At 33.9% G+C, this 20,862-nt stretch overlaps 5 protein-coding genes across 8 annotated transcripts in view; 3 read left to right on the forward strand and 2 right to left on the reverse strand.

Moving 5' to 3' along the window:
• Cad99C (cadherin-99C) overlaps positions 1–20,862 on the forward strand; it is a 269,753-nt gene that overhangs the window by 10,271 nt on the left and 238,620 nt on the right. The gene's annotated exons all lie outside the window — the stretch shown is intronic.
• Positions 2,308–4,326, forward strand: LOC135833502 (histone-lysine N-methyltransferase SUV39H2-like). 2 transcript variants are annotated; one of them, XM_065347369.1, is made up of 2 exons: positions 2,308–2,679; positions 2,759–4,326. In XM_065347369.1, the coding sequence occupies exon 2, from the start codon at positions 2,760–2,762 to the stop codon at positions 4,026–4,028; it is 1,269 nt and encodes a 422-aa protein (XP_065203441.1). In that variant the 5' UTR covers positions 2,308–2,679; position 2,759; the 3' UTR covers positions 4,029–4,326. The 2 variants fall into 2 exon arrangements, with proteins under 2 accessions (XP_065203441.1, XP_065203439.1); XM_065347367.1 differs by having other exon boundaries at positions 2,310–2,679; positions 2,755–4,326.
• LOC135849884 (histone-lysine N-methyltransferase Su(var)3-9-like) lies at positions 6,963–8,983 on the forward strand. 2 transcript variants are annotated; one of them, XM_065344212.1, is made up of 2 exons: positions 6,963–7,308; positions 7,392–8,983. In XM_065344212.1, exon 2 carries the CDS (start codon positions 7,393–7,395, stop codon positions 8,680–8,682), a length of 1,290 nt encoding a protein of 429 aa, XP_065200284.1. In that variant the 5' UTR covers positions 6,963–7,308; position 7,392; the 3' UTR covers positions 8,683–8,983. The 2 variants fall into 2 exon arrangements, with proteins under 2 accessions (XP_065200284.1, XP_065199451.1); XM_065343379.1 differs by having other exon boundaries at positions 6,964–7,308; positions 7,388–8,983.
• Positions 10,922–12,853, reverse strand: LOC135836119 (innexin inx3-like). Its single transcript, XM_065350748.1, has 6 exons — positions 12,679–12,853; positions 12,368–12,588; positions 11,988–12,200; positions 11,654–11,895; positions 11,413–11,566; positions 10,922–11,071 (listed from the first exon to the last, which is right to left on the reverse strand). The coding sequence occupies exons 1-6, from the start codon at positions 12,851–12,853 to the stop codon at positions 10,922–10,924; spliced, it is 1,155 nt and encodes a 384-aa protein (XP_065206820.1).
• On the reverse strand, positions 15,472–20,318 carry LOC135844514 (innexin inx3-like). The gene is made up of 7 exons (XM_065366569.1): positions 20,179–20,318; positions 19,379–19,567; positions 19,058–19,257; positions 16,978–17,199; positions 16,666–16,907; positions 16,439–16,592; positions 15,472–16,341 (listed from the first exon to the last, which is right to left on the reverse strand). Exons 2-7 carry the CDS (start codon positions 19,539–19,541, stop codon positions 15,940–15,942), a joined length of 1,383 nt encoding a protein of 460 aa, XP_065222641.1. The 5' UTR covers positions 19,542–19,567; positions 20,179–20,318; the 3' UTR covers positions 15,472–15,939.

Here is a 20,862-nt window from a genome sequence, read left to right on the forward strand (position 1 = left end):
CCATTGACTACCTATTTGGTGATAATTATGATTTTATGGATTCGGCGATCCAAATATTGTGACTGGTTCTTATTTTGTTCTCAGTGGTTTCTTTTACAGCGTTTCTTGAAAAAATGTTGAAATAGGAAAACGTTTATACATTTTCATTTTATTCGTCAATTTGCTTCTCTAAAGAAAGAAAAAAATTCAAACTTTTGTGCTTTATTATGATTTTTTTAAAAAAATTGATCTCGTTTATTTTTCATTGTAATGTTTTAATATTTCTTTTGAATTTGAGGGTGTCTACCAAATGCTAAAAATCATAGGTTATCTGCTCTGCTGGCAGATGGAGAACTGGAGAAAATCGAGGAATCAATTTTCAAGTCGAAAAGTACCTTACCTACCTCGTTGAAAAGTTGAAAAAGGCTATAGGTGGATAAGTATGGCGAATTTGCCCCCGAGAGCTTCAGAGTTGATGATTGCATGGAAGGTGGGTACCCTTGAGCAACTTCCGTCAGGAAAGTTTCAGACCCCCAGACCCTCCCCCCCGTTTTTAAAAGAACCCCCCCTTTTCTGAAATTACAATAAAAAAAATTTCTCAGCCCCATGTGAACCGCTTTTTTCAATTTTTTAGTATGTTTGTAAACATCCATAAGAGGTAGCCCCACAAAAATTTTCACCCCCTCCCCCTCATATTTTCCCCTCAAAATAGAGCTTTTTAGCTTTGTTTACGTGTTTTAGCGATGACCATGATTCGGCCCAAAAATGGGAATAGCATTTTTAAGTGTGTTTTTGACCCCTAAAAAACATATATTTTTTTCAAAAAAAAAGTTTGAGGTGGGCCGTGGTCAAAAATTGAAAAAACTTACAGAGGGGGTAAAAAATAGATTCTGGTGTAAATCATTGTTTTTGATAAACGAGGTGTCGTTTCCATATGAATCGAACCCCCCGAACACGAATATGACGTCCAATTTAATATTACCCTCAACCACACCCCTCCAGTGCCTCTGCCCCCACCTCAATTTTTACTATATTGAAAGTTGAGCTATTTTCATAATGTTGGTGTCATTTTCATATGTCTCGAACACCCCGAACACGAATATGACGTCCAATATAATATTACCCTCATCCACATCCCTCCAGTGCCTCTGCTGAGCATGCAGTTGCAAATATCAACCCTGAAGCTCTCGGGGGCAAATTCGTGATACTTATCCACCTATAGCCTTTGCTAAAAAAATGTATCAAAAAGCATGAAATTAAATATTCTACGAAGTAAATAATTTGAATTTTGTTTTTCAAAAATACCCCCTATTTATTGGTCATTGCTTGACATTTTGACTTTTGAGAATTTTGAAAAAACAAAAAGAAAGAAGTTCTTCCTTGGCCTAAGTGTAAAGCAAAAAAAAAAACATAATATTCATAATTCAAATCAGTCTCTCCTTGCAAAAAAAATTCTCCTTCTCATTAGAAAAAAAATATTTTTTTCGTATTTTCGATAAATTTTAATTTTTTAGCCCTATTTCGATAGAAAGTTTTTGCAACTTCTTGCGTAGGTAATCTTCAAGGTATTTTTTCGAAGTTTTTTGTGATTCTCCAACATTTTTTGGTCCATTTTTTAGGTATATTTATTCACGTTTATAAATTTTTGTAATATTTTATGATTTTTTTTTCAATTTTTTCGCAACATTAGCTACATTTTATAGCATACCTATTTGTATTTATTCATTTATTTATTTTTTTGGTAAATTTTGAGAAATTAATACTCGGTACTTTTGGCACTTCATCTCATTTTTAAACGATTTTCAACGTTTGTGTTTTTTTATTCTTTATTTTTCAGTTCAGCAACTTTTTTATCGTGTATAATCAATTAATCAATCATATTCGATTTATCATTTTTATCAAGTAATTTTTTCAAACTGATGATCAAATTTTGTCGTTTTTCCCACAATTTTTATAACGTTTTTAAATCAGTTTTAACCAGTATGTCTCAATTTCATTGGATAAAATTTGGAAATTTTCAAGATTGATGTCATTTTTTACGTACAAAATACTTGGGTGGTAAGTCTTTGTTTTTTACCCAAGGAAACGCGAATTAGTGGTATTTTGAGTTGAAAAATTTAATAATAGATCAGATTCGAGAATTTTTGAATACCCTCGCTCCCTCATTTTGATGTATATATCGTCATGGTGGGTAGTTTTTTTTTCATTTTTGAAGAGGGGGATGAGAGGAGGGGATGCTTAAACATTCGAATCTTCAAAAACGATAAAATATTCCTGCATTGTATATTCAACAGAATTGCTTGTGTAGGCACTATACGAGTATCTACAGCCTACAGTTCACACAGATAGGTACCATTGTGTGTGAATAACTCGATCAAGATAGCTATGAACATGTGTTATCATTTATCAAACTACAGATGCATTATTTGACGGGTTCATGTGTTTCTCTCGTTAGACTAACGATGGTGCTAAATTCAGTTTGGTGTTCATTCAGATTATCACTCGATTTAGAAACACTTGTTATTTCATTTAAAAAATTTTACGCTCGGATTCGCTGCTTGTAAAAATGTCGCGAAATTGTATTGGTAGTTCGCGAATGTGTGTGATTTTTCGAATACAATTTTAAATCGAGCTGGACGCCGATTCCTTTGGTGATTTTGATATCACCGAGTAAATTCTTCGAGCCATATTTCCAATCAGGTGAGTCAATTTTGTTGGAAAATAATTCACAAGTACATTACGCATGTTTTTAAACCCATTTTCCGCATATTTCAGACAGAATGTCTTCAACTCGTGTGGAAATCGATGAAATTATCGACGATAAGATCGATCAAAACAAAACGCTATTCCATGTCCGTTTGAAAAAACCACCTGTAGAATTTTGGCTACCGTACGATAAAATACCATCGGCAGATTTGATCGTAAAGTATGTTGTACGTTTGATTCCAAGTTTACCTTCTGGACAGGGCGAAGTGGATCGCAGTTTAGATAGAATCCACGATATACTAAAGAAACCTGTGAAAAACGAATTGAATGATTTAGTCAAGACATTCAGAACGTTACGCGGACTCGAGTTGCCTTACTCAAAATACTACAAAGTTATCGAACGTTTACAAAAAATGATACAAGAACGCGATACCGATTACGAAAAAATCGCGTGCGTTAGACGCGATATTCTGGTAGAAGAAATCATAGAAAAAAGGAAACTACAGCTGGAAAGCTTAAAAAGGACCGAAATGCAAATTAATGTCATCAGCGATCACAAGAAACCGATTAAGGTGGTCAACGATTACGATTTAGAAGAATTTCCGTCCTCACTGAGGTACATTAATAAACAAATCGTTACTTCGTGCGAAAAAAACTTGGAAAAGGTGATGGTCGGATGCGAATGCAAAAGCAGCGAAGATTGTCGACTATCGTCGTGTTCGCATTACGACTACGAAAAAGCGTTGTATCTGTCTTTGACCACTACAAAGAAAGTCGCCGGTGGAAAGCTATCCAATCGTGTGGTTGTGCCTTATGACGAAAAAGGAAAATCCTTGAAACGGTATCCCAAATTCGAATGCAATGATCTTTGCAAATGCGACGCGAGTTGTCCCCGAAGAGTTGTACAAAAAGGATCGAATGTTAAACTCGAGATTTTTCGAACTTTCAGCGGATATGGTTGGGGAGTTCGTACGTTGGAAGCCATAGAAAAAGGCACTTTTGTATGTAGGTACGCCGGCGAGATTCTCTTATGGGAAGAAGCTAACAAACGAACCTGTCACGAGTATTTGTTCGATATAATATTCGGTATCGATCCGGATATTGGTCATCCTAAGTATACAGTCGACGCTTACAGATATGGAAACATTTCCAGATTCGTGAACCATAATTGTAAACCTAATTTGAGCGTCGAGGTTGTATATATTGAGAATATTTCCCTCGGCTTGGGCGAAATTTGCTTTTTTGCTGCGCAAGATATTCCTGCCAATGTAGAATTGAGTATAAATTACAAAGATCTCATAATGAGGCATCATCAAACTTGTAAATGTTCCACGTGTGTTTAATATCGATTCGATTATAACTATGTAATGTATTGGGACTTTTAAAGTGGATATCGATTTGAAAAATTCGATTGGAAACAAACGACTTTTTTGATTATCTGTGATTTGTGTGTTTTATTATCAAGTAATTATCAATTTTTTTAGGGCCGAGTATTGTTTTAACGTAAAAAAAAAGATTTTATGTATGTAGATTTCAAAAGAAATTTTTTTCGAATGTGTTATCGATGTATCAATTATCAATTACAATTTTTTGTGAATTATTGGGTATAATATAATTGACTTTGTTTATTCTTTTAATGGGTAGTGGTTTGTTTGATTTTTAGTTATTTTTGGGGAAATTCAGTGACGATGGTTATTGGTTAAAATTATGACAAGTTTACCAGTTTTAAAAATTGTAGCCAGCTTAGAGCTAGTTTTTCTTCTGCTTTGAAACTGCAATTTTTATATGGTGTAGATAGTGAAAAATTGGATTTCTTTGACATTTCAATGATGTACTTATGTAATTGTGTGTTAAAATGTTTCAAAACAATAATTAGTGATCGTCATGATAGATACCTCCTTAGATTGATTCGTTTGGATCCCAGAATTCCATTTTTGTCAATTTTACGCATATCTGATACTTTTTTTTTTACCGAAATACAAAGTCATTTTACAAGGAGTACCTAACTGATTTGACGCGATTAGAAATTTGAAAATATTAAAATCTCAACATTTGGCCAATTTCGATAGTAAAAAATGAAAAAGTGTGCCCAAGATAGTAAAATACATACAGTAACTCCCAGGATATTATATGTAAAATGTAATAAGGCCCATGGGGTATCTTTTGAGCCCAAAATTTTCAGAGAAAAAAAGAACTGAAAAATCGTTGAAAAGTGGGATTGGGCTGCTACAACTTTTGGAATTGCCTGAAACTCTACTTGAAATTAGAAAAGACGATTCAATAAATTGTAGCTGCCCTATCGCAGTTTTTGATCATTTTTGGATTTTTTTGAAATTTTTTGGGCCCAAAAAATACTTTTTCAGATACGAAGACTCAAAAATGCGCTCAAACCTAAGGAAACTCGACTTGTGAAGTTGTGACTAGAAAAGAGAATTCTCAATCACATTTTCAGGGTGTCTACAGGTGGTAAAAGTAGTGAAAATTTACTGATTTTTAGCAATTTTGCTTGAAGGGAAGTCAAAAATGAAAAACAAAATTGGAAAATCCAGTTGATCAACAATTTGAAAAACTAGTCAAGTGCCAAAGTTCATTTGAACAAATTTTATGGAAAACTGGAATTTCCAACAAAATTTCTGGAGGCTTCAAAACGGCTTAAAACCATTTCCAGTTCACTCTTATTTCAGAGAATTTCCCCGAATGCACTTTCCCAGATGAAAAAAATAATCTCAAATTGCCATTTTTCCAAGTAATGAATTTCACAAATAAAAAATTCTCAAAAAATCGACGACTCTTTCCTCTCTTCCCTTACTCTGAAAAGCCTGCCTGCCAAAATGAACGAGAAAATCTTGGCCTTTTTTGGAGAAAATTAATGTCTACTTGTTTGTAAAAATGAAAATGAATTAATATTTGTAATCTGTGTCAAAACTGCAGACGCAAAAAAGCCCAAGTTGCTGGACGTCTTAAAATACAAATTTATTCATTCATTCATATACTTACAGAAAATTTCTGTTCTGAAGGTCAAAATTTCTAAACTGTCTGCTTTTCTACTAAAATTACTAAAAAAAAATCTTTTTTTTTTAGCCAAAATTGCCCCCAGCTTCTTTTTTTTGATCAAAATCGTCAAAAAGAGATCTTCCTTTTTGACGAGGGGGGGGGGTTAAAAATTTTTGGGAAGTTGCTGATTATTTTCTGAAAGGTAGTGATTTTCGGTCAACAAATTTTGGTGATTTTTCAAAAATTTATATCTCATGTGTCTTTATAACTTTCTTACACTTGATGTGTATCCTGAAAATCACCATTTTACTGTTTTAAGTACATGTTTTAATTTTTTTAAATTGTCAGAATTGGTCTAAAAGTCAAAATTCTGAGACCTTTGAAGGCTTTGAACCTCTGTGGGAGACTTAATTTTGTGATTGGACAGTTATATCTAAATTTTGTGGTGGACTACCTTAAGGGTCCTCTTAATAATTTTTTTTAAGTGGGGGGGAGAGGGGGTTAAATCGGTTACTGCACTCTCGTGGATTGAAAAAGATTTGAGATTCAGTGTGGATTATCTCTGTGGTGGACTACCTTAAGGGTCCTCTTAATAATTTTTTTTAAGTGGGGGGAGAGGGGGTTAAATCGGTTACTGCACACTCGTGGATTGAAAAAGATTTGAGATTCAGTGTGGATTGTCTCGACCCGAAATTCGCTGAAGTCTGCAGAAGAGGGGGGGGGGGGTAATAGTTTAAAGAAGTCAAAATGGGAATCGAAAGTTCCATAACTTGAAATTTTTCAAAAATTAGTCTTCTAGAGCCATCTAGAAGGCTGAGATCTCATCCGAAGGTTTCTCTAAGAGTGTTTTTTGAGGGTTTTGACTTTTCATCCCCTTTCCTCCTTTTTTTGCAGCTACGAGAAGGTGAATTTTCGCGCCCTTTTTCACCACGTTTTGATTTTGTGTCATTAATGGAGCCTTTGTAAATTGTCCTAGGAGGCTGAAATTTAGCGTGTACATCTGGACAGTGTCTTTGAACCGGTTTTTGGAAGTGTAGATTTTTCAACCCCTTGCCACCTCTCTCCTGATTACAAAAAAGTGGATGGGGGCTCAAATATCTGAATCTTGATTGTAAGGGCTGATTTTGATGGCCGAGTGTTCATCAAAAATGCTCCTGCACTGAACAATTCAATGACATTTGCTCATGTAAGTACTTATAATTTATGTACAAATAAATATCGTTGAGTGGTTACATGTAGGCTATGGGCAAAACAACTCCATTGAGTTGTGATCAGTGTTATCAAACTTCAGAGATGCGTTAACGTTATTCTACAAGTCACGTATTAATCTCGCTACAATTAAGATAAAAGTTAAATTTAATGTATGACGACTTCCCTATATCTACATTATCAATCAGTTTCGGAAAGTCTCTTATTTTACTTTGAATAGTATGTAATAAAGTTTCATGTTCGGATTCGCTCTAGGCTCTAGGTATATAAAATTATCATGAAACTGTGTTGATAATTCGCGAATGTGTGTGGTTTTTCAAATATACTCGTAATTTCAAATCGAGCTGGTAGCCAATTTTTTTCATCGTTTTGATACCAGAGAATAATATAATCAATTCTTCAAGCCATATTTCTAATCAGGTTAGTCAAATTTGTTGAAAAATAATTCACAAGTATATCTTTTACCCATGTTTTTAAAACCAATTCCCACATATTTCAGACAGAATGTCTTCAACAACTCATCGTGTGGAAATTGATGAAATTATCGACGATAAAATCGCCGAAAACGAGACGCTTTTCCAAGTCCGACTGAAAAACCCACCTGTAAAATTTTGGCTACCGTGCGATAAAATGCCATCGGAAGATTTGATCATTAAGTACGTTATACGTTTGATTCCAACTTTACCTTCTGGACGACGCGAAGTTGCTCGTAATTTTGACAGAATCTACGATTTAGTAAAGAAACCGGTGAAAAACGAATTGAATAATTTAATGAATTCATTCAGAACGCTTCGTGGACTCGAGTTGCCATTTTCAAATTACTACTTCGTTCTTAAAAGTTTACAGAACTTGATACATGAACGTATCACCGATTACGAAAAAATCGCCAGCGTTAGACGCGATATTTTGGTAGAAGAAATGATAAAAGAGAGGCAATCGCAGCTGGAAAATTTGAAAAGCACTGAGATCGATATTAATATCATCAGCGATCACAGGAAACCGATTAAGGTGGTGAATGATTACGATTTAGAAAAATTCCCATCGTCTTTGAACTACATCAACGAACAGATTTTCACCAAATCTGGTGAGAAAAAAATGGAAAAGGTGATCATCGGATGCGAATGCAAAAGCAGCGAAGAGTGTCGACGATCGTCTTGTTCGCATTACGATTTCGAAAGAGATGTTTTGTCGGTGATTCAACCTACGAAAAAAGCAAAGGCTGGAGAACACTCCAATCTGGTGGTTGTACCATACGACGATAGAGGAAGATCTTTGAACATGTATCCCAAATTCGAATGTAATGAACTTTGCAAGTGCGACGCGAATTGTTCCAGAAAAGTTGTCCAAAAAGGATCGAATGTCGAACTCGAGATTTTTCGAACTTTCAGCGGATGTGGTTGGGGAGTTCGTACGTTGGAAGCCATTGAAGAGGGCACTTTTGTCTGTAAATACGCCGGCGAGATTCTGTTATGGGAAGAAGCTAAAAAAAGAGATTGTCACGAGTATTTGTTCGATAGCGAATATAGTCATGACTGGAATAAAGGCCATTCTAGGTATATAATCGACGGCTACAGATATGGTAATATTTCCAGATTCGTCAACCATAATTGCGAACCAAATTTGAGTGTTCAGATCGTATGCATTGAGAATATCTCCGTCGAGTTGGGCGAAATTTGCTTTTTTGCTGCTAAAGATATCGCCGCCAATGAAGAATTGAGTATTAATTACAAAGATCTCATCTTGAGACATCATCAAACCTGCAAATGTTCCACGTGTTACGATTATTACGAATAATATCGATTATGTACCTACCTGTTACAGTGTTATTAGGTTATTGACGCTTCCAAAGTGAATATTTGAAAAATTCAATTGGAAACAAACGATTCGATACCATTTGTGTGCGATTGCGTGTTTTATTACGAATTAATCATCGACTTAATAAGAATTAAGCGTTACTGTGATGTATAAATAAGATATTTTATGCATATTTACCGGATAAATTATAAATTTATGGTGACAATTTTTTCGATATCATCAAAAATGATGCGAAAGCTTGACAGTATTAACGATTCATCAATTATAATTTTTTTTTAGATTACTGAGTACGATTTTTTGACTTTTTATCGATGTGGAACTGTTGAATTTTGAGTGAGAGTAGTTCATAAAAAAAGATTCGTACCAGATCACGTATATTTTGTTAAATGTGCCTAGTAAGCCCTAATGGTAAAAATGGGTTTCAAGCTTGATTATAATGATTCAGTTATTTGAGTTCAAATATAATTTTTTTTTTTTTTGGATTCGACCCTTTTGTATCACCTTAACCTTAGCTTTTGGTTACTTTATCAAAATGTTGATTGCTAAAATTTAAAAGAGAAATGTTGATGGCATCAACAAGTGAATAATTTGCATAAATTATACCTATACTTTTTATCCTTTTTCAACTGGCCACTCTGTCTTTTCAGCATTACAATGTCCAAGTCTCGCTGTTTGTCGAAAATTGCAAAAAGTCTCGCCATTTGTCAAATACCAAAAAGTGTCTGTCATTTTTTACCAAAAATTGTCAACGTTTTTTTTGTTCAATATTGTTGAAAAGTTTCGCAAAGTTTCGTTTTTTGAAAAAAATATCGTCTTTTTGCAAAAAAAATCCGAAAAGTTTGAGTTTCTCTCATAAGTTGTTCTAAAGTCTCGTTTTTTTTCGAGAAATTTCCAAGATTCTCACTTTTTTTACCAAAAAATTGCGAAATAGTCTCATTTTTTTACAAACATTGTAAAAATGTGTATTTTTTGCTGAAATTGCCAACGATTAGATTTTTTGGAATACTGTCTCGTAATTTTTTTTCCATATTAAAATTTTTTGTGAGTAAGCTTTTTGTATTAAAATTTCATTTTTGACCAAAAATTGTCAAAAGGTTTTTTTTTTGTTGAATATTGTTTGCAAAAAAAATCGTGAAAAGCCTTGCCATTTGCATAGACTGTCATAATCTGGCGTTCAGCTAAAAATAGCGAAAAACTCGCCATTTGTTAAAATTGCCAGTGTAAAGTCTCGTTTTTTCAAAAAAATATCGCTTCTTTGCAAAAAAAAATTCCAAAAAAAGTATGACTTTTTCTCATAAGTTGTCCTGAAGTTTCATTTTTTTGCAAGAAATTGCCAAGATCCCCACTTTTTTCACCAAAAAATTGCAAAATGGTCTCATTTTTTTACAATGATTATAAAAATATGTGCTTTTGCTAAAATTGCCTATTTTATTTTTTGGAATTTTTTTTTGTGAGTTTTTTGGTTTTGGCTATGCTGAAGTTTGTTTGTTTTTTTTTTGTTTTTTAATTTACTTAGCATGAGTCCTGACGTTTTATTCAAATGGAAGAATGCCAGGTCAAAACATTCATTTCTGTCAGCAACCAACCTCGGATTTGTAAAAATCGAAAAGTCGAATTAGATTTTTTATACCTAATTTTTTAAAACTTTTCAAAAATATATGTATTGTGTGCGGTTATTTTTTTAAATTTTGATTAAAATTTTTGACCCATGAGCCTCTAAGAAATGTTAAAATCTCAACGAGAAATGAACTTGATATCTCGTAGACTGAATGAGTTTTATAATGATTTTAAATATTGTAATTAGACTATGTTTGATTGTTTGAAGATCATCAACTGATAATTAATTTATATTTGTTTCTTTGTTACAGGTGAGTATCGAATTGTCATTTCAAAATTTGAAAAATTATATTTTGTTTCTACCAATAAGTAAGTTATTTTTCCAAGTACCTAACTAAGAATATAAATTATGATATTTTAGCATAAAAGTAAAAATATACACCATGAAATAATTTTTAAAAACTAGTGAATATTTTTTCGAATTCTATGTTAAATTAATTACATTGAATTAAAATCATACAAACTTGAAAATTTAAGAGTAGCAAAACGAAAATTAAAAAAAATATATAAAGTTGGAAATCACATTTTACACAAAATGGCTCATTTTCAAAAAGAAAATCATTCGATGAAGTTGGGCTTGCCAACTCTGTTGCACGAAATTTTAAAAACAATCGGTTTGATTTCTTCTTAGATGTTGAAGTTCTCCCATTTCATGAGGAATCAACAATGCGTGCAGTTCCTTTATAAAGTCGCGATAACATTTCGAATTTAAATTTCTACCAATCAAGTCCCATAAGAAGAAATCGCCTATCTGAAAAATCAGAAAAATCAATCGATTTATCAACTTTTATCGAGGAATGGAAAAGTTTGCTGCGTAAAATTTCATTTGCTATAATTCTGATTTTCATAGAGTTACTCTTTCGAGAATAAACAGAATATTTTGTTTCATTTTTTGGCGACTGAATTCCAAAAAAAAAATTCTCTTCAAAGTGTAAAAATTCTGTTTTTTTTTTCAGTTTTAAAATTTACTCTAAACGATTTGAACTTAATTTTGAGGAATAATCATGCATATTTCGCATCAAAAGAGCCAGTTCTGTGGACGCTAAGAAAGGGGAATAGATTATTGAATTGAATAAAAAAAATTTGACTCACTTGAGTTTTTCTGACGAGATCTTCAATTTTATGTTTTTCTCCAAAAATAGCGTGCTTTTTCAAATACATTCCGCGTAAAAATGAAAAGTGGAAGACGGCAATGTTGTGTATGATGGGTAAAACAGAAACGCAAACCAAGAAGCTGAACCAAAACCTACGAAAAAATTTATTAAATAGAGCTTATCTACATAATTATGATTAAACGCGACGTTGTATTTTCGAAAAATCACACTTCTGCTACCATAAAAATATGTAAATTTTCTCGTTCACGTTGTTGATAGGTAGTATGCAAAGGTAATCGTAATTTTGAAGGCTTCCACTCGGACCATATCTATGAAAATCGCATTTCGTTATTCGCGGGAAAATATTTATCACCGAATCTGTTCTATTTATTTGATGGATATGAGTGACTGGTAGAATTTCAGGACCGTATTGCATAAATTGGCCATCCAGCAGTAAATCAGTCATGTATATATTGAATACCTGAAATTGCAAATCTATTAGGTACTCAAAATGTGGTGAAAATTACAGGTAGGTAAATCAAAGTACATATGAACGATGCGAGCAATGCTTACCAAGTTTACGAAGTTGAGAATTTCGCAAAAGAAATACATCCAAAAATACATATTGTGGGTATGTAAAGAATCAGCGCAATACTTCGCCAATATTTTTACCTTGTTTTCGTGTTTGGGCTTGACCGAAGGACCTCTGAGTTTTTTTGTCAAATTGTCAAGTTTTCTTCCTTCCCAATCTTTCCAAATCCAATGAGGAATGTAAAATAGAGCGCTCTGAAAATCAAGTCGATAATTTTTCAAGGGAGTTTGCAATTCTTGTATAGGTACTGAAAATCGTTTATCGAGGACATCCCACCTTGTAATGACTAATGAGTACTGAGGCAGTCATGACTACAGATTTTATTATTCGTAATTTCGTATGCCTACACTTGCCTACTCACCTGTATCAACAAAACGATTGGAACCCATCGATAAAAAGAGTTCATTTTTTTCTTCTCGCTGTTCTGCACATATGGTCCTACTTCATGCATTTTCCATCTTTTAGGCACCTGCTCGGTATATGTATATCCCATATAACAGTAGGAATTTACTGCTTTTAATGCGTCTTCTACTGGTTTTTCTTCGATTTTGTTATTCGAGCCCAAACATACAATTGATTCATCTGAAATTTGACGTGATGATTATGTATTGACTCAGAAGTGCCCCCGACTTTACTGATTCAGATTCAAAAAATGCTGGTACTTTTACTCACCGACTAGTTCGTGGAGTGTGAGTATTACAAAACATGACACAAAAATCGCAGTTGTTATTCGGTAGTGAAATCGAAAAATCGTATTATCGATAATTGGCTTTTCGATTCCGTCTCGTACTTTAACGTGATTCCACAGAGACTTGACACCTCCCGGTAGCGCGGCTACTGTTGTCATCTTTTGTTACTCGTACTGAAAACTGAAATCAGTTGAAACAATTTCATCATCAAAAAAGACTCCCCCTCCCCCCTCCCCCTCCCCACCCAAAAAAATGAACAAAAAAATTAATGATGACTGTGAAGGAAAAAATCTCGAATTGTCGGAAAAATTTTTGAACCAGACAAAACTAAATCGAAAAATCGTCCAGAAATGCATTACCATGTCAAACTTCCAATTGCTCGAATGCATTTTTTGATTTTTAGATAATTTTTAAAAATCAAATTTGAGTCAAAAATGTGAAAAAAATCAAAATTTTGCCAAATTTACCTAATACTGAAATTTGACACGAGTCATGTTTTCGACTAGAAAATTGATTAGAAACTGTTTCGAACCGTTTTGAGCTGTTTAGAAGCCACCAAAAGCTTTTTGAAATCACCCGATGAAGTTGGAAATCTAGATATAATTTATTTCGAAACCTAATTTCAACACGCTGAGTCCACTAGAGGTGGTTTCACTGTGTTCTGGAGCCTCCAGCCAGATTTTGAAAATTAGAGATTTTCAAAAAGGGCCATAAAAATTGCCCAAATCAACTAGTTAGAGGTGCCAAACTGAAGATTTTCAAAACAATTGGCACTTTTTGAATACCTGGAATTTCTAAAATATGGCTGGAAGATCCAGAACAGATTGAAACAACCTCCAATAATTATGTTGAAATTCAGGTTTAAAATGAATTTCGGATATCCAACTTCAGTGAGTGATATTTCGTGAAAATTTCAATTTCCCAAAATCCGCTGAAGGCTCTACAATTGCTCAAAACGATTTTTAAAAGTTTCTAATCGATTTTGGAAATCAATAGGGCATGTAATGTACCAAATTTCAGGTTTCCTAGTCAAATTGGTAAAATTGTGATTTTTCCCCATTTTTGACTTAAATTTGATTTTCAAAAATTCACCAAAAATTGATAAATGCGTAATTTTTAGTTCCTGAAATTTTGGTCACTGATATATTTTTACGTGTTCTTTTAATTAGCCATTTCTGTTTCAAAAACTAAAAAATTTTCTTGCCAATTGGGATACCTCCTTCGTGAATGATACCTAGAAAAGTTCTCTATGAGCCATTCCATGCACGTCAAATCGGCAGATTTTCACACGATGGGCCTTCAATTCTTTTAAAAATCAGATCATGTGTAGAGATCATTAATCCATGGCAAATGACGCAAACCGGACATTTTTTCGATTTTTTTCAGCGGAGCTATGCAATTTCAAAGTTCTCCAAAATGGCCGAAAATGGAAAATTTCAGTTGCAAATAGCTCCAGTTGTACGTAGTATAGAATTTTGAACTTTTTTCCAAATTGTAGTACTTTGAGAGGGTAATCAACAAATGATGTAAAACTCAGTGTTGCCACTTTCAAAGACCTAAAAAAATCTATTTAAAAGCTATAATTTAAATGTAACCATGATCTTGACGCGTGAAAATTCTGAAAAAATTCTCAGTTTTAGTCCTTTTTATGTAGAATAACATATCAAAAAATTGGAGTGGCATTTTTTTTTCATTTTCGAGAAAAAAAATTACAAGTTTGGCACTTATTGCAAAAATACCATTAGAAACCTAAAAACTGAAAATGTTTGCATCTTCGAGATATTTTACCAATATGTAGACAAACATGTGAAAAAATATTCCCCTCGCCTCCCAATTGACTTCTACACATGATCTGATTAAAAACAAATCGAAGACCCATCGTGCAAAAATCCGCTGATTTGGCATGGAATGGCCCTATCGGATCTATTATACCTATGTTGTTTGAACGATGCTTTTTAGAAATTAAATTTGTGGGTAACTTATTTCGTGGAAGTACTTAGATTAGTTGGGCTTAAAACATATCATGCGTAGACGTACCTGTATCTGTACCTACCTATTGTACTATGATAGGTGATGAAAATATTTTCATTTTTGTTTCCGAAAAATACACAAAACTAACGTTCGGATTGAAGCTCAATTCAAAAATCAATTACATGAAATAATTATGCTAAAAAACCTATGCAATATCACCATAAAATGATCTCCTGATGACTGGTGATATGGTGCTTGACGCGGTTGAAACCTTTTTTTATCAGTCTGATGACATCTCCATATAATGTGAAATGTGTCACAGAATTTCAAATTTCATTTCACGTGAGGTCATTTCTGGGTAACTTAACAGAACTTTTTTTTGCCTGAAATGTTATCAATACAATGACTGGATTTCAATATTGGAAATTACTGTTTATGATTCGATTCGAATAACTGCTTCACGCGAATTGAGACAATTTTATTTTCAAATGAATTTTTAAACCCATGTTGAAGTTTATTCGTAGATTCGCTAAATTAACTCTGAAATTGATGTTTTTATTTTGTGCATTTCCCATAAGAAATACTTTTAGTTGAAACATAACGGAAGTACATTGTACATGTTGGTACCTCTACCTATAGGTACCATATACCTACATCGTGGATACAGTCTCACACATTTCGCGGTGCTTGCTTCGTGCATTGTACCATAACAAGTACATTGTACATGTACACGTATCATTTAAAGTGGTTGCAGTGAGTTGGCTTCACGAAATATATACGAGCGTTTTCGAAGAAATGAATTGAAAGTGTTCTGAAAATTCGATTTTTACGTCACACAAATATGAGAAATTTTATCGTAAAATAAAATGAAAAATACATGATTTTTTCTTTGGAAACTATGATATAGGTATAATATTACCATATCTGACTAATAAATTTACATTGCGTTGTATTACTTTTTCAAAAGTTGATTTTCCACTCGAAATCGTTTCCAATTTTAATACAATTATTTTATTTAATTAAATTTAAATTGTGGGTCTACCGTAGTTGAGTATGTATGTATTATGAGACTACGAACCCCTGAATTTATCATTTGTGAATAAAGTATCAAAAATATTTTTCTTCAAGAAATACGTGTATATTATTTACATATTTATACTTACTTAAAATATTGTTTCACTAAAAAAAATTGTATACAAAATTCAAGTCATCAATCTTAATAATAAATTCTAAACAGTCGCATAAAAATGTCTACCTATTCGATAGCCCATAACTACAATTTTATTTCATCATCGACCTTTGATAAGCGAAACCGCAAAGTGTGTTTTTCAGACTCATCATTGTCGATTGAATTGAACTTCAAATTTTCATCCAGAGTTTCAACATTTACATGGTACTCAACAGTGTAACGATTGGTTAAGGCAGACGTTTCATCGGGTTGTTTTTTCTCCTCATAAGGAAGTTTCATCGTTTCCTGATAGGTATTAGAAGAAAGCTTTTCTAGCACATCTTCGTCTTCATCTGCCAATGAAAGATACGTGAAAGAGTCTTTACTCGTATTCGTATCGAAACCACTGTCGTCGATTAACAACGCATGTAGCTCATTGATGAACTCGCGATAGTATTTTGAGCACAAATTTCTGCCCAATAAATCCCATACGAAGAAATCTCCTATCTGTAACAGTGTAACATATTCAAATCGATGAGGTCATTTTCTTCGTACCTACTTTGGGTGAAAATCTCATCTTATGATACACCAAAATTTTACTCACTTGACTTTTCTGCACAATATCTTCTATTTTATATTTGTCTTTAGAAGAGTAATGCCTCTTTAAAACTTTTTCGCGAACGTAACGTGAAAAATAAAGTGCTACGCTGCATATGATGGGGAAAAGCGAAATGCAGGCTAAAAAGATGAACCAAAACCTGTAAAAAAAATTATTCATTACAGATTGCAGTAGTTTGAATAGAACAAGATTTTAATTTTTGTATCACGTACCACAGGAAAATATAAATTTTCTCGTTAAGATTATTTAAAGCTAGGATGCACATGAAATCGAGGGTTTGAACGGTTCCACTGGAACCGTATTTGTGAAAGTCACATTTGGTCACTCGGGGAAAACTTTCGATCATCGGATCTGTTCTGTTTTCTTGAATGGTTTCGGTGAATTGCAAAACTCTGGTCCCGTATGTGATGAATTCGCCGTTTAGGAACGAATCGATCAAGACCATATTCAATATCTGAAAATTGTCAGCTCGTTTTCAATTTGTTTAAAGTCAAATAATGAGCGATGATTGGTGCGTTACGTACTACGTTGATGAAGTTGAGAAACTCGCAAAAGTAATACATCAACGCGTATGTATTGTGCGTATGCAGGGATTCGACCGCGAAATATCTCGCCAATTCCTTCACGCTCTTCACGTGTTCTTGCTTGACTCCTGATATAGGACCTCTTATATTTGCGGTCAAGTGGCAGATTCTTCTGTCTTCCCAGTTTTTCCAAATCCAGTGTGGTATGTAGAATAAAGCGCCCTGAAAGTCGATTTGGTTGCAATTTTGTTCGATCCATTAGCAAAATAGGCATGTATCCTGATTGTAGAAAATTTTTTAGTCTGGAGTGAAATCGAAGGAGCGTTTTTCAGGTCAATTTTCAAAAGATGAATCAATTTGTAAATTTTTGGAAAATTTTTCAAAGTTCAAGTCTTGTCTGTTTCCTATGAAAAATTCAAAATTTCATCAAGTGGTGGTAGAAATCTGGAATTTTGACTCATTTACTATTTTTGATCCCTTGAATCGAATGGTGATGAATACACCCTTCAAAACATAGACAGACAGGTTAATGACTTTGAGAGGAAAGACTCTAGACGGCTCTCAAAAACCAGACCGATAGGTCAATGACCTTAAAAGGCCAGACATGGCTCCAGACGGCTCTTAAAAACCAGAGAACAGGTCATTGACCTTAGAACACTAGACCCAACGACGCTACACGGCCTTCCAAAAGCCAGATAAACAGATCAATGACCTTTACGAAGTCAGACTGAACGCTAAAAGGCCCTAAAAACCCAGACAGGCAAGTCAATGACCTTCGAAAGCCACACTGGAGGCCAGACGGCCTTCAAAACACACACAGACTGGTCAATAACCTTAGAAAGCCGGATAGGACTCCAGACAGTCTTCAAAAGCCAGATAGGCGGGTCAATGATCTTTGGAGCTTGGACAATCTTAAGATGCCAGATGATCTTTGAAGGCCAGACAGGATGTCAGATGACTTTCAAAACGCAGATAGACAGGTCAGTGACCTTATGAGCCCAGCCAGAATGCCAGATAGTGTTCAAAATCCAGATAGACAGGTCAATGACAATGACCTTCAGATACCAGACTGAAGGCTAGACAGTCCTAAGAAGCCAGACAGACAGGTCTATGACCTTACAGGGCCAGACAGGACGCGAGACGGCCTTCAAAACCCAGACAGATAGGTCAATAACCTTAGAAAGCCGGATAGGACTTCAGACAGTCTTCAAAACCCAAACAGGCAGGTCAATGAACTTTGGAGCTTGGAAGATCTTAAGATACCAGATGGTCTTTGGAGGCCGGACAGGATACCAGTCGCCCTTAAAAACCCAGACAAGTCAATGACCTTAGGAGGCCAGACACGACTTTGGATAGGCCTCAAGTGCCAGACAGTTAGGTGAATGACCTTTGAAGCTCGGTCGATCTTAATAAAACCAGACAGACAGGTGATGGTCTGATCGATCTTCAGACAGGACGCCAGATGGGCAGGTCAATGTCCTTTGAAGGTCAGACGGCCTTAAGAACCATACAGGTCAATGACCTTACGAGGCCAGACAGGATTGAAAAATAAATCCCAGATTTTGAAATTTGGTGTGGTGGTTTATTTCGGAATGCTCTTTCAAGTTTTTTTTAAATGCACAACGCGAACATTTTTCTGTCAATTGAAATGCTGCTCTCATTTATGAGCAGATTTTGTACCCCAATTGAATTTTTCAAAATTCCATGAAATTTTTTATCTCTTCTTTTTTAGACTTTACATTTTCACCAAGTTATAATGCTTCGATTTAGTTATGTAGTATCTACCATAAAAGAGGTGGATTTCTGATGATTCGTAGCATTTTTTTCTAATTTTCAAGAAAGAAATGATGAAAAAATGAATAATTACAAATGTGCGAATGAATGATAAATTGTCTGCCATCTCAGTTGGGATTTTCATCTTTATTCGAAACTCGTTCGTAGTCATTCTGAGATAAGAATATCATGATCTCATACTTATCTTATTCCATGGTGTTAGCAAAGGTACCTATTCTTTTGAATTTTCTTACTCAGTTATAACTTATAAGAAGGTAAGTATAGTTTTATAAACGAACAAGCTCACTTGTAAAAACAACATTATTGGAATCCATCGGTAATAATTATGATATTTTTTCTCTCCATCGTTATGTTCCCCTATTCCGGATAACTTTTCATTGCTGTGTTGATTATTCGGGAGGGTATATGTGTATCCCAAATAACAATAAGTAGTCGCAACTTTTGTGGTTTTATCGTCGCAAGATCCTACACATTGAATTGGATCGCCTAAAATTTGATAGTAGATACATACATTAAATAAAATGTGTTCGAGGTCTAATTGTGAGCACGTTCACGTACCTATATTTCTACACTTTCATCATGTCCAATATTTACTCATCATACTTACCAAATAAAGAATAAGCTGTCACAAATACGCAGCAAACGAGAAAAATTATCGTCGTCACTCTGTAATGAAGTCGAAAAATTGTATTGTCTGTGATCGGTTTTTCGACTACACTGCAAGCTTTTATTATTGGCTTGAAATTTTGCAGCAGCGCCACTACGGACATGATGTCCGATTTTTACAAAATCTTACCTGGAAAATGAAAACATTGAGGTACTTTAATTATGTGGTTATTTGGGTTGGGATTCGAAGGGATATTCGAGAAATTCAGGTTTTTTTCCGAGTACACTCAAAGCCATTCAGAGCGAAAGTGGGCCTGAAGAGTGCCTTGTTTTTCTCCTCACTCCTCCTTCCTTTAAAAATTAATTCGAAATATGATTAAAATTTCGAAATTGAGCATTACTTTTAAAACAGCGTAGAAAATAAAATTCTGAGAAATTTTGATAACTGTCATATGCGATTTGTAATTCCGTCATCAGTATCACTAATTATCTCAAGGCTTCGAATATTAAAATGTTGGTTTAATTAGACTTGAGAACAGGGGAAACGAGTATAGAAAATTTGTCAAATATGTATCCCTATGATACCATACAGTATTAAATAGTTAAAATTAAAACCTTTTTGCGAATGCTACCTTTAAAAAACAATGAAACAAAAATTATGGAAATTTCAAAGTTGAAAAAAAAATTAGATTTTCTTCGTGTTTTCGACTTGACTAAATAATTTCTTTTTAAAGAAAGAAAAGAAAAAAATGAAGCTCTGTGAAGAAAATTGTATAAATATGGTCGGAAACAAATACTTACCAGAAAAATCACTTGTAAATTATTTTCAGCTTGGTTAAAATTAAAATCATTTCAAAAATGCTTCAAATGCACACAAATCACGCAACTTCACATGCATTACTGGCACTATGTTTCTCAGACAGTCTCAACGATGATTCGATTTCCACCTGTAGGTGCGTCATAATAATTATGTAGATTACCATATCTCGTTAAATGCACTAATGTTTTCTTAATATCGCTGATTGGAGTCGATGATTTCGTAGAACTTTTTTCGTCATAAAAGCGAACGAGATGATTTTCTTTTTGCAATGAGTTACGTTAGAAAATCTTTATGGACATTGGACAAGTTTGTAAGTTCATCCTCACAAACTTATAGAAATAAAAATCATGTCTTTTAAATTCTCTAACATGCTCAATTTTTGAAGTGAAACTCGATTGAGATGTGACTATGTTTTTGTTTGTTTATTTGTTTGTTTTGTTTTTTTCAAATGATCCATAAGGTACTTACTTAAAGAAGGCGGTGTTGACAGAAATAAAGTACACTTGCTCGATGAATTATTTGTTTTTTGGGTATAGCTATGTACAATCCGAAAATCAATAATTTAGCCAATATGTGCATTGACTTGAGTTGAAGTTATTCGCCTAACATACAATTTGATTGAACGAGCTTTCAAGCTGTTCAAGAAAGTTCTTCAGACTTATTTC

Source organism: Planococcus citri, chromosome 1 (assembly GCF_950023065.1).
Source record: "Planococcus citri chromosome 1, ihPlaCitr1.1, whole genome shotgun sequence".
Taxonomy (NCBI): Eukaryota; Metazoa; Arthropoda; class Insecta; order Hemiptera; family Pseudococcidae; genus Planococcus; species Planococcus citri.

Excerpts from the sequence above, each read along its gene's own strand:
- LOC135844514 (XM_065366569.1), bottom strand. The coding sequence starts at position 19,541 with ATGTCCGTAGTGGCGCTGCTGCAAAATTTCAAGCCAATAATAAAAGCT. Across the intron at positions 19,258-19,378 it reads GACAGCTTATTCTTTATTTG|GCGATCCAATTCAATGTGTA; the intron begins GTAAGTATGATG and ends ATCAAATTTTAG. Across the intron at positions 16,908-16,977 it reads TTCTCAACTTCATCAACGTA|ATATTGAATATGGTCTTGAT; the intron begins GTACGTAACGCA and ends GACAATTTTCAG.
- LOC135836119 (XM_065350748.1), bottom strand. The coding sequence starts at position 12,853 with ATGACAACAGTAGCCGCGCTACCGGGAGGTGTCAAGTCTCTGTGGAAT. Across the intron at positions 11,896-11,987 it reads TTCTCAACTTCGTAAACTTG|GTATTCAATATATACATGAC; the intron begins GTAAGCATTGCT and ends TTGCAATTTCAG. Across the intron at positions 11,072-11,412 it reads ATCTCGTCAGAAAAACTCAA|ATAGGCGATTTCTTCTTATG; the intron begins GTGAGTCAAATT and ends CTGATTTTTCAG.
- LOC135833502 (XM_065347369.1), top strand. The coding sequence starts at position 2,760 with ATGTCTTCAACTCGTGTGGAAATCGATGAAATTATCGACGATAAGATC.
- LOC135849884 (XM_065344212.1), top strand. The coding sequence starts at position 7,393 with ATGTCTTCAACAACTCATCGTGTGGAAATTGATGAAATTATCGACGAT.